Consider the following 13,589-nt stretch of genomic DNA (forward strand, 5'->3'; position numbering starts at 1 on the left):
ATGGCATCATAGGAGGAAGATGTGGATATATTAAAGCAACATCTCAAGACATACGAATTGACAATGGATCCGAACTGATGTCAGAAATGGTGAAAAACTGAGTTTAAATGTATTTGGCTAAGGTGTATGTAAACTTCCGACTTCAACTGTACACAATAGGCCCATCTGGCTTATATGACAATGATGTTCATAATGCTTATTGACAGTGTCAAAGTGTATTTTCTACAAGTTATTTAAAATATGGAGAAATAAAATGACTGTAGAATTCATTCAACAACAAATGACTGAAACAAACTTCCAAACAAACAGAAACTTCTTGGAAAAACACATTTGAATAAATGTGGGTTGTTACACTTAAGTAGGTGTCATAACCAGCCATTAAATAAAGCATTATACTGTATGTTACAACAATTGTAAATATATGGGTCATTAAAGTTTTATGAGAGGTTATGTCACAAGTTATGTGAGCTGTTATGACAGTGTTATGACAGTGTTATGACAGTGTTATGACGCTGGGTGTCAAGTAAAGGGTTACCCATACAATTTACTAGTAGCAGTCGGAATTGTACAGAACAAAAATATTAAATGCAACATGCAAAAATTTAAAACATTTTATTGAGTTACAGTTCATATAAGGCTAATCAGTCAATTGAAATAAATTCATTAGGGCCTAATATATTGATTTTCACATGACTGGGCAGGGGCTCAGCCATGCGTGGGACTAAGAGGGCATAGGCCCACCCACTGGAGAGCTTGGCCCAGCCAATCAGAATGAGTTTATCCCCACAAATAGGACAAAAATACTCAGTTTCATGAACTGCCCTGGTGGCTGGTCTCATGATCCCAATGCAAAGAAGCCTGTGGTCCTGGGCTAGTGTGGTTACACGTGATCTGCAGTTGTGAGGCTGGTTGGACGTACTGCCAAATTCTCTAAAACGACGTTTGAGGCATCGTATGGTAGAAAAATTAACATTCAATTCTCTGGCAGCAGCTCTGGTGGACATTACTGTTGTCAACATGCCAATTGCACGCTCCCTCAAAACCTCACCTTGTGTTGTGACAAAACTACACATTTTTGAGTGGCCTTTTGTCCTCAGCACAAGGTGCACCTGTGTAATGATCATCTGTTTAAATCAGCGTCTTGATATGCCACACCTGCCAGGAGGATGGCAAAGGAGAAACACTCACGAACAGGGATGTAAACAAATTTGTGCACAACATTTTAGAAATACACTTTTGTGCATATTAATAATTTCAGGGATCTTTTATTTCAGCTCATGTTTTTTGTTCAGTATAATTCCAATGCAAGAATCCCCCTCACTGATTTTAACTGTCCCCTTACTTTCTGGCTGGACACGCAGCGACCCACACTCAAGTACAGTTTGGAGAATGGGTAAGCGAGCTGGACAATGATGATGATAATGATGTTCCCACTACCTCTATGATAAATGGCTGTACTGTAAACCTATGTTCAAATGTTAATTTTATGTGTAAAAAATTTAAAATAACATCCAGTGAGATTTCAGAGGTTGCATGTCAAATCAACAATTGTTTTTTGTTGGCTATATATAGTCTCAGCCTCCAGTATTTATGCTGCATTAGTTTGTGTCAGGGGGCTAGGGTCAGTGTGTTATATCTGGAGTACTTCTGTCTTATCCGGTGTCCTGTGTGAATTTAAGTAATTCTCTCTCTCGGAGGACCGGAGCCCTAGGACCATCTGGCATTATGACTCCTTGCTGTCCCCGGTCCACCTGGCCGTGCTGCTGCTCCAGTTTCAACTGGTCTACCTGAGGCTATGGAACCCTGACCTGTTCACCGGACGTGCTACCTGTCCCAGACCTGCTGTTTTCAACTCTCTAGAGACAGCAGGAGCGGTAGAGATACTCTCAATGATCGGTTATGAAAAGCCAACTGACATTTACTCCTGAGGTGCTGACTTGTTGCACCCTCGACAACTACTGTGATTATTATTATTTGACCATGCTGGTGATTTATGAACAGTTGAACATCTTGGCCATGTTCTGTTATAATCTCCACCTGGCACAGCCAGAAGAGGACTGGCCACCCCTCATGGCCTGGTTCCGCTCTAGGTTTTGGCCTTTCTAGGGAGTATTTCCTAGCCACCGTGCTTCTAAACCTGCATTGCTTGCTGTTTGGGGTTTTGGGCTGGGTTTCTGTACAGCACTTTGAGATATCAGCTGATGTAAGACGGGCTATATAAATACATTTGATATACACATTTGTTGAGAATTATCTAGTCCAATTGTGGCAGGATTCCATTATTTTCATCCATTTGAGTCAGTTTCAAATGGGGGACTTTTAGAATGAAGGTGAACCACTGATTGCTTATCAATTATGTTGTTCACGTTCCAGTGACTGGACACGGTTTTAATCATTGACACTTACTGGGTCGGCAGGGTTGCCTAGTGGTTAGAGCGTTGGACTAGTAACCGGAAGGTTGCAAGTTCAAATCCCTGAGCTGACAAGGTACAAATCTGTCATTCTGCCCCTGAACAGGCAGTTAACCCACTGTTCCTAGGCTGTCATTGTAAATAAGAATCTGTTCTTAACTGACTTGCCTAGTTAAATAAAGGTAAAAAAAAGATATGACGTCTGGTCTCTTCAGTCTAAATAAATATGAACATAACTATCTGTATTATTTTACCACCTTTTTGGATGTCTCATCGTTGCAACTCCCCAACATGCTCAGGAGAGACGAAGGTGGGGTCATGCTTCCTCTGAAACATGACCCACCTAACCGCAATCTTTAACACCCGCCGGCTTAACCCATAAGCCAACCACACCAATGTGTCAGAGGAAACACCGCTCAACTGGCGACCGGGGTCAGCCTGCAGGCACCCGGGCTGCCACAAGGAGTCGCTAGAGCGCGATGGGCCAAGTAAAACTACACTGGCCAAACTCTACCCTAACCTGGATGACGCTGCACCAATTGTGCTCTGTCCTATGGGACTCTGGCCACAGACTGTCTTCCACCACCATTTATGTATTTTTGGTGTGCAACATCCCAAATTAAAACAGTAGACATACATTGCTGACCCCTTATTCTAAAATGTATTCAATAATTTTTTATCAATCTACACACAATGCCCCATAATGACAACTTGTGCTTTTTTCTAAATTTGAGCAAATTCATTAAAATATAAATAAACAGAAATAACTTAAGTATTTGCAAGGACACTTGAAATTGAGCTCAGGTACATCTTGTTTCCATCGATCATCCTTGAGATGTTTATACAACTTGATTGGAGTCCACCTGTGGTCAATTGGACATGATTTTGAAAGGCACACACCTGTCTATACAAGGTCCCAAAGTTGACAGTGCATGTCAGAGCAAAAACCAGCCATGAGGTCGAAGGAATTGTCCATAGAGCTCTGAGAAGGGATTGTGTCGAGGCACAGATCTGGTGGGGAAGGATACCAAAACATTTCTGCAGCATTGAAAGTCACGAAGAACACAGTGATCTCCATCAATCTTAAATGGAAGAAGTTTGGAACCACCAAGACTCTTCCTAGAGCTGGCTGCACAGCCAAAGTGAGCAATCGGGGAAGAAGGGCCTTGGTCAGACCAAGAACCCGATGGTAACTCTGACAAAGCTCCAGAGTTCTTCTGTGGAGATGGTGGTTCTTCTGGAAGGTTGCCCCATCTCAGCAGCATTCAAAAACCAGGCCTTTATGGTAGTTGCCAGACAGAATCCACTTCTCAGGAAAAAGGCACGATAGCTTCCAAAAGGTGCATCAACAAAGCACCGAGTAAAGGGTATGAATACTACATTTTATACATGTCTAAAAACCTGTTTTTGCGTTATTATGGGTAGATTAATGAGGGAAAAACTAATTAATTTTAGAATAAGGCTGTCAAGTAACTAAATGTGAAAAAAGTCCAGGTGCCTGAATACTTTCCGAATGCACTGTATGTCAAATTTTCCAACGTCGGTCCACCAATAAGGCTAGTTAATGAGGGAAATTATGCCTAAATGGAGGATGCTTTATCGATCCGTTCCACACGGGACGAGTGTATTGGTAGACGATAGTGCAGATCAAGTGGCCACTATCAGCTGATAGTGGCTTTCGGAGTTAAGCTTTCACCACAGAGAGCAGTATGCACTTTTTCTTTCCCCTGTGGGAGTTATTTTTTTCTGTTCAGGGCCCACCTAAAAAAATATATACAGTGGCAAGAAAACGTATGTGAACCCTTTGGAATTACCTGGATTTCCACATAAATTTGTCAAAATTTGATCTGATCTTCATCTAAGTCACAACAATAGACGTGCTTAAACTAATAACACATTTATTTTTCTGGTCTATATTAATACATTTAAAAAGTATGTGACTTATCCAAAAGCTAATTGGAGTCAGGAGTCAGCTAACCTGGAGTCCAATCAATGAGACCAGTTCGGAGATGTTGGTTCGAGCTGCCTTGCCCTATTAAAAAAACACAATTTAAGTTTGCTATTCACAAGAAGCATTGCCATATGTGAACCATGCCTCAAACAAAAGAGATCTCAGAAGACTTTAGATTAAAAATTGTTGACTTGCTGGAATGGTTGAAAAAAAAAAAACTGAAAGCCTTTATGTTCATCAGTCCACAGGTAAGACAAATTGTCTATAAATGGAGAAAGTTCAGCACTGTTGCTACTCTCCAAAGAGTGGGCGTCCTGCAAAGATGACTGCAAGAGCACAGTGCAGAATACTCAACGAGGTTAAGAATCCTAGAGTGTCAGCTAAAGACGTACAGAAATCTCTGGAACATGCTAACATCTCTATTGACGAACAGAAGTTGGGTGATGCAACAGGACAATGACCCAAAAGACAGAAGTAAATCAACAGAATGGCTTCAACAGAAGAAAATGCACCTTCTGGAGTGGCCCAGTCAGAGTCCCGACTTTAACCCGATTTAAAATGCTGTGACATGAACCCGAGAGCGGTTCACACCAGGCATCCTAAGAATATTGTTGAACTGAAACAGTTTGGTAAAAATGTATGGTCCAAAATTCCTCCTGACCTTTGAAGGTCTGATCCGCAACTACAGAAAACATTCGGTTGAGGTTATTGCTGCCAAAGGAGGGTTAACTTGTTATTAAATCCAAGGGTTCACCTACTTTTTCCACTCGACACAATGTTCACATGGTGTGTTCAATAAAGACATAAAAACGTCTAATTGTTTGTTTTTAGTTTAAGCAGACTGTCTATTGTTGTGACATCAAATTTTATGACCAATTTATGCAGAAATGCAGGTAATTCCAAAGGGTTCATACTTTTTCTTGCCACTGTATATTCCCACACAAAATAATTTCTCCACTGTCTGTATATGCTCAGTTAACCTATATACTATGAGGATATATTTGGATGATACTTATTCCTTCACACCAATGTGTGTCGACCGGCACCTTTGGGGGGAAAAAAGAAGAAGAGAACAGACAGCTGCTACATGCATCACTTAGTGATAATAAATAGCCACAATGAAAAGTTAGACATTCTTGGTTTTATTAAACTACAATATAACAATTCTGGGCATATATTTAAACTAAGAAGCATATTTAATTCACATTTAAATAAAACTGAGTAAAACAAAGAGAACAAACATGCCTGTCACAGAACATTGAGGTCAAAGAAAAATGGCGCCACACAGGTCAGGTCCTTGGTAGCAGTAGTCTAGTCATACGTGCAAATCAGACACTATTTTCCCAGATAAAATACACTGCCTTCATGGTCCCTCGCAAAAGATGCGTTTAAGACTCACATTTTAAAGCAATTAACCCCTTCAAAAGTAGGACTGTTTATTGGCTTTTCCTTTATTTTGAAACATTTTAAAATAACACATTTTTAACAAACACCACCCATGTATCATTTGTCATTTCTTGAAATCTAAATGGATGAAAATAAAGTTAACATGATCGTTTCGTCCAATGACAGAGGGGATGAGAAAGGACATCAGGAAGAGTAGCTGTTGCTTTTGCAACAGATAATTGCGATCCTAACAACAACAAAAAAGGCAGTGGCAAATCGACACTAACATTCAGCTACTTAAACCGTGCCCCCTTATCTTGAACAGCCACAGAGTACACACCATAATAGGCTACACAACTTTGGAAGGGGATTAAGGTCAGAAACTAGAGTAAATGTGTAAATAAAATCTAATACAATATTACTCACACAATACTTTGGTTTTGTAATGTACATGACAGTGGATCGTTCAAGGCTTTTACACTCCATTGAGGGATGCAGGTTTACCGACTAAGACTACTTCTCCATAGACAAGCTAGTGTTCATGTTATGTGCATTACCAAGTCACCCAGAAAGCATGCTAACTTTCAACAGCACACACCCTAGAGGCCTAAAGCAGGGCTAGCCCTATTATACAGCTCAACCAACTGTTAATCGTTTGAGAGTTTAGTAAAAGATATGAAAATATAAGTGAGTAGGCGATGGACCAATCACTCAAACAACCAGGTGGCATGGTCAAAAATAAGTGAGCCACTATCCCATTTGTGAACCGTTGACCTAGTTTTCCCAGTCACCTAGTGTGACCACAGCTGCAGCTTGCATTGGTTCGGCTCCTTTTTGTTGTTGTTAACGATTGAATAACTTATCTTGAACTCATAACTTAAATAACATGAAATTATTCCCCTTTTCTTTAGTGACCTACGGATAAAACTAACGCTCCCCTCTTCCCCCATATTCCCCCACCTCTGGATTTACCCTGCCCAAAGGCAGAGGTTGTTGAAGTGATAAGGTGAAAATTGCTTCCCGTCATATCCGAGGGTTGACATCCAGAGGTGCCGCTCGCTGTCATCAGTTACATTGACATGTGTTCAGGAAGCACATAGGAGATGTCATCCCATGGGTGGCGGTACAGGCCCTGTTTTAGCCTCTTCTGGTCCAGGTAATGACCTGGGATGGGAAGTAGAGAAAGTGATTATTGATTAACTAGAACTTATTTAACTACACCTTATAACTTAGTATTACTGTGATATAGTGAAGGGCGGGGGTGTATGCCTTATGATTAACGACTCATGGTGTAATCACTACAACATATAGGAACTTAAGTAATTTTGTTCACCTGACCTAGAATTCCTTACAATCAAATGCTGACCGCATTATCTTCCAAGAGAATTCTCCTCGATTATAGTCAGTTGCATATATCCCTCCAACCTGAAAGAACTTCACTAAACTAGAAACCATACATCGAGGCTGCATTTATTGTTACTGGGGATTTTAACAAAGCTAACGTGAGAACAAGACTCCCTAAATTCTATCAGCTTATCGAATGAGTGACACGAGATCGTAGCATTCTGGATCATTGCCACACTAACTTCTGCGATGCATACAAAGCCCTCCCCCCGCCCTGCATTTTGGCAAATCTGACCAAGACTCCATTTAAAAAAAATTCCCAGCCTATAGACAAACTAAAACAGGAAACGCCCCTGCTCAGGTCTATCCAATGCTGATCTGACTAATCGGATGACACTTCAAGATTGCTTAAATCACGTGTACTGGGATATATGTTCCAGATAGCCTCAGACAATAACGCTGACTCGGCGAGCGAGTTTATTAGCAAGTGCATCGGAGATGTCGTACCCAACTGTGACTATTAAAACCTTTCCTAAACAGAAACCGTGGATTGATGGCACATTCGCGCTAAACTGAAAGAGAAGCACCTCTTTTAATCATGGCAAGGCGACTGGAAACATGAACGAATACAAACAATGCAGCTATTCCCTCAAACAAGCAAAGCGTCAGTATAGAGACAAAGTAGAGTTGCAATTCAACGGCTCAAAACGCATTTGGCAGGGTCTACAGTCAATCACATATTACAAAAAGAAAACAAGCCCCGTTGCGAATAATATAATATAATATATGCCATTTAGCAGACGCTTTTATCCAAAGCGCTTACAGTCATGTGTGCATACATTCTACGTATGGGTGGTCCCGGGGATCGAACCCACTACCCTGGCGTTACAAGCGCCATGCTCTACCAACTGAGCTACAGAAGGACCGCGAACTCCAACGTCTTGCTCCCAGACAAATTAAAAAACTTATTTGCTCGCTTTGAGGACAATACAGTGCCACGGCCCACTACCAAAGCCTGTGGGCTCTCCTTCTCCATGGCCAATGTGAGTAAAACATTTAAACTTGTTAACCCTCGCAAGGCTGCCGGCCCAGATGGCATCCCTAGCCGTGTCCTAAGAACATGCACAGACCATCTGACTGGTGATCATTTACAAACATATTCAATCTTTCCCTATCCCAGTCTCCGGTCCCCACATGCTTCAAAATTGCCACCATTGTTCCTGTTCCCAAGAAAGCTAAGGTAACTGAACTAAATGACTATTACCCAGTTGCACTCACTTCAGTCATCATGAAGTGCTTTGAGAAACTAGTCAAGGATCATATTACCTCCACCCTACCTGATACCCTAGACCCACTCCAATTTGCTTACCACCCCATTAGGTCCACAGATGATGCAATCACTATCACACTGCACAATCCCGTCTGGACAAGAGAAATACCTATGTAAGAATGCTGTTCATTGACTACAGCTCAGCATTTAATGCCATAGTACCTTCCAAATTTGTCATTCAGCTCGAGACCCTGAGTCTCGACCCCGCCCTGTGCAGCTGGGTCCCGGACTTCCTGACGGGCTGCCCCCCATGTGGTGAAGGTAGGAAACAACATTCCACCCTGCTGCTCCTCAACACTGGGGCCTCAAGGGTACATTCTCAGCAGTCTCCTGTACTCCCTCCATAACTGTGTGGCCATGCACGCTTCCAACTCAAATCATTAAGGTGGTAGGCTTGATTACCAACCACGATGAGACTGCCTACAGGGAGGAGGGGAGGGCCCTCTGAGTGTGGTGTCAGGAAAATAACCTCACTCAACGTCAACAAAACAAAGGAGATGATCGTGGACTTCACGAAACAGCAGAGGGAGCACCCACCCACACGGGACAGTAGTGGAAAATGTGGAAAGTGTTAAGTTGCTCGTCGTATACCTCAGACAAACTGAAATGTTCCACCCACACAGACAACGTGGTAAAGGCGCAACAGTGCCTCTTCAACCTCATGAGGCTGAAGACATTTGTCTTGTCACCTAAAAACACAAACCTTTACAGATGCAATCGAGAGCATCCTGTCGGGTTGCATTACTGCCTGGTACGGCAACTATACGCAGGGCCCAGCTGTAAAAGAGACCATGGTCTCAGTCTGTGTTCCTTGTTGAAATTAAGGTATAACTGCACTGCCCTCAACAGCAAGGCTCTCCAGAGGGTAGGGTGGCCCTCCAGGACACCAACAGGCCAAAAAAACAGGCCAAAAAAAAGATCATCAAGGACAACAACCACCCGAGCCACTGCCTGTTCACCCCGCTACCATCCAGAAGGTCAGTACAGGTGCATCAAAGCTGGGACCGAGAGACTGAAAAACAGCTTCGATCTCAAGGCCATCAGACTGTTAAACAGCCACCACCAACATATAGGCTGCAGCCAACAGACTCAAATCTCTGGCCACTAATATATGGACTGAATAAAAGGTATCACTAGCCACTTTATTAATATTTACAAGGTAGTTGTTGTGAATGTTACATATTACTGCATTTCTCTACACTCGCATTAATATCTGATAACCATGTGTATGTGACCAACAAAATTTGATTTGGTTGCCTTACCTAGCTACCTCAAGTTGAATGCACTGGCTCTAAGTCGCTTTGGATAAGAGCTTCTGCTAAATAACCAAAATGTAAACCTTTCCCTATGCACCACCATGCTGGACAGACCCATTAACCTCTCTGGGACCGTTCGGGACGTGAGTACCCCACCTCTCAACAGCCAGTGAAACTGCAGGGCGCCAAATTCAAATTCCTCAAACATATTAGCATTTTACACCATTTTAAAAGATACAATTCTCGTTAATCCAACCACAGTGTCCGATTTCAAAAACGCTTTTCGGCGAAAGCGGAACATATCATTATGTTAGGTTATAGCCAGAGACCAAATCAAACTAAACAGATACCCGCCATGTTGGAGTCAGATGTCAGAAATAGTATTAGAAATATTCACTTACCTTTGATGATCTTCATCAGAATGCACTCCCAGGAATCCCTGGTCAACAGTTAATTCTTGTTCTGTTCGATAATGTCCATCATTTGTCAAATTAGCTCCTTTCTTTGACGCGTTCAGTACACAATCTAAACTCGCCAAGCGCGTTCACTAGTTTCAGACAAAGTAAAAAAACAAGTTCCGTTACAGTCCGTAGCAACTTGTCAAACGATGTTTAGAATCAATATTTAGGGTGTTAAAACCTCTTGGATCCGGGAGAATTGTCATCAACTGACACTAATTAGCATAACGCAATGGACAAATATTACTAGAGAATATTCGTATTCATGAAATCACAAGTGAAATAGTTTCAAATATTTTTTATTAAACGCACACAAGAATGGTGTATAGGTATACAAGACAGGTATACAATTCTTATCTAAACATAAAAGAGCATACAGGAACAACAATACCCAGAGTTCTGGGTGAAAAACAAATACAAAACACGACATACAAAACAAGGACATGTAGAAAGAAAGAGGGAAGATATCCCCCCCCCAACTGCTCGGGTGGCAGGGCCAGCACATGCTGCCCAAAGGTAGATTAAAATATTACAATTGAGAGTGCGTTAAGAAGTACAAATTCACAGCGCCGACTCGTCCAAGTAGGAGAGGAAAGGCTGCCAGATTTGATCAAATGTTGATAATTTATTGTTCAGAATATATCTAATTCTTTAAGTGTACAGTGTTTGCCAATTCACTGAGCCATAATTTGGTAGAGGGCGCTTCCCTCCTTTTCCAAAACAACAAGATTTTTTTTTTTGACGAAATGAGACCATACGAGATTAGTGGTTTTTGGGGGTTGGTTAATCCGTTTAGGGACTCAGATACTCCCAGGATTATCAGAAGCGGGTCTGGATCTATATAAGTCTCCAAAACTTCAGAGAGGATCCCAAAAATTCCACACCAATAACCATGCAAGCTAGAGCATAAGTCAAAGCAGTGGAGTAGTGTACCCTGCGCAGCCTGACATTTATCACATGTAGGGGATGTATCAAGAAATATCCTATGCAGTTTAGTTTTGGAATAGTGTAATCTGTGTAATACCTTGAATTGTATGAGACTATGTCTGGAATTAATGGAGCATGTGTGGATATACTCCAAGCTCTCTTCCCAGTCTGCCACAGAAATGTCAGTCCCTAGTTCTTCCTCCCATTTTGCCTTGATGGCATCTGTAGAAGGTGTGCTAACAGATTGAAAAGCATCATATAGACGCGATATCAATTTCTGAGGTGGGGCATATTTTTATGCATCCGTCAAACATGGAAGGTTTAGCATTCCCAAATGTTGGGAGGTGTTTTCTAACGTAGTCTCTAATTTGTAGGCATCTGAAAAAATTACTTCTGGGAAGTTTATAAGTTTCCCTCTGCAACTCAAAGGAAGCAAAGGTCCCTTCTATGTATAAATCCCCTATGGTACTTATCCCCAGCTGTCCCCATCGCTCAAAGGTGTTATCAAGGTTAGAAGGGGCAAAGGAGGGATTCCTGGCGACAGGGAGCATGAATGACATTGGTCTAAGCTCAAAGTGGACTTTCATTTGCTTCCAGATTCGGACTGTGCTATGTATAATAGGATTGTTACAATAAAGTGACATCTCCAGATTGACAGGCGACAAAATCACAGCGCCAATAGAGAAGGGGTGACACTCACGCTCCATAGTAAGCCAGCTGGATGCCGGAAGTGTGTCATCCAGCAGAAACGTAACAACGCGGAGGTTAGCGGCCCAGTAATAAAATTTGGGAGAGACCATCCTTCCATCTTGGATTTACAGAGGTGTTTTTTTACCTAAGGATTTAGGTATGAATACTGGGATGTTCTGATATAGGTAGAGCAGTTGTGGGAGGAGGACCATTTTAATGGCATTAATTCTTCAGAGCAGAGAAATTGGGAGAGTTCTCCAAAAGAGTATGTTTGCTTTGTATCAGAGAGGGGAAATTCTCTTTAAATAGTAAGGAGTATTGTTTGGTAACTACAATTCCTAGGTAGGTACATGTTTCTGAAGATAACTTAAATGGGAGATGTTCTAGCCAGGAGGTGTTTTGCGACCGTATGGGCATTAATTCACTCTTGTTCCAATTTATTCTGTATCCCGAGAAGGTACCAAACAAATTGATCACATCAAGAATAGCTGGGATACTAGCCTGGGGTTCTGTTACATAGAGGATGTCATCTGCGTATAGGGAAATCTTAAGAGTATCTTTAGGTATTATATAGCCATATATTGCTGCATGAGATCTAATCGTCTGAGTGAGCGGTTCGATAATTAGGGCGAAGAGCATAGGCGACAGCGCACAACCCTGCCTTGTCCCCCTGTTAAGGTTAAATCGGGGCGACAATGATTGGTCAGTGAGTATTCTGGCACAGGGGTTCCTATATAAAAGCTGGATCCAATTTATGAACTCATCTCCAATATGACATTACTGTAGGACCTTGAATAGATAGGGCCACTCAACTTGGTCAAAGGCCTTTTCAGCGTCAAGAGATATGACGGCAAGGTCCACGTTGGGTAACCTCTGAGAATACATAATATTGAAGAGGCGCCTGAGATTGAAGAATGAGTTTCTGTTAGGGATAAAGCCGGTCTGATCCGAATGGACCAATTTGCCAATTAAAGTGCTAAGTCTGTTGGCCAGAGTTTTTGCTAAAATCTTTTGGTCTATATTAAGGAGAGATATTGGTCTGTATGACCCTACCTCTTCTGGATCCTTACCCTTCTTATGTATAACTGTAATGAACGCTTCGTCCGAAGTAGAAGGGAGAGCTCCATCCTCATTGGCCTGAACCAACATTTTGTGCAGGTAGGGAGAGAGCATGTTGCTGAATGTTTTATAGAATTCACCAGGGTATCCATCTGGGCCCGGGTTCTTGCCACTCTTTAGAGATGTAATTGTTTCTCAAATTTCATCAAGAGATATTTCCTTATTCAGGAAGTTAGAATCTTCCTGGTTCAGGGCAGGAAGACTAGTCCTCCAAAAATGTTTGCATAATTAAGGGGTTAGGATCCGCTTTAGAGCGGATATATAGAGTCTCAAAACTGCCGGAATCTGTCATTGATGTCTTTGGGGGAAGAGAGTAATTCCCCAGATGCTGATTTAACTTTGTGAATCATTCTGTCACTTACATTTTTTCGAAGTTGTCTGGCGAGTAATTTGTGTGGTTTGTCACCAAACTCAAAATATTTTTGCTTGGCATAGAGAAAAGATTTAGCAATTTTAGCTTGGAGAATCTGATTATATTCAAATTTTAAAAAGAGGTAATTTTTTATGTTTCTCAATAGATGGGTGGCTAGCATTCTCCCTATCCAGTAAGTGAATTTGTCCCTCCAGTTCTTCCAGTTTTCCTCTGTTTTGCCTACTCCTGGCAGCCTGAAAGGAGATGATACAGCCTCTCAGATAAGCCTTCAGTGTTTCCCACAATAATGCTGGGGAGGTCTCTGTTGTCGTTGGTATCAAAGAAAAATTTAATTTGGTCTTTAA

At 41.7% G+C, this 13,589-nt stretch overlaps 1 protein-coding gene across 3 annotated transcripts in view; it reads right to left on the reverse strand.

Moving 5' to 3' along the window:
• Window positions 1–5,483: 5,483 nt before the first annotated feature.
• The window catches only part of LOC124039949 (ATP-citrate synthase), a 123,855-nt gene continuing 115,749 nt past the window's right edge, over window positions 5,484–13,589 (reverse strand). For all 3 annotated transcript variants that reach the window (XM_046356536.1, XM_046356534.1, XM_046356535.1), the window contains one exon: window positions 5,484–6,912. In XM_046356536.1, the coding sequence (XP_046212492.1) occupies window positions 6,818–6,912 (95 nt within the window). In that variant the 3' untranslated portion in view covers window positions 5,484–6,817. The remainder of the gene's footprint in view (window positions 6,913–13,589) is intronic.

Source organism: Oncorhynchus gorbuscha, linkage group LG07 (assembly GCF_021184085.1).
Source record: "Oncorhynchus gorbuscha isolate QuinsamMale2020 ecotype Even-year linkage group LG07, OgorEven_v1.0, whole genome shotgun sequence".
NCBI classification, from domain to species: Eukaryota; Metazoa; Chordata; class Actinopteri; order Salmoniformes; family Salmonidae; genus Oncorhynchus; species Oncorhynchus gorbuscha.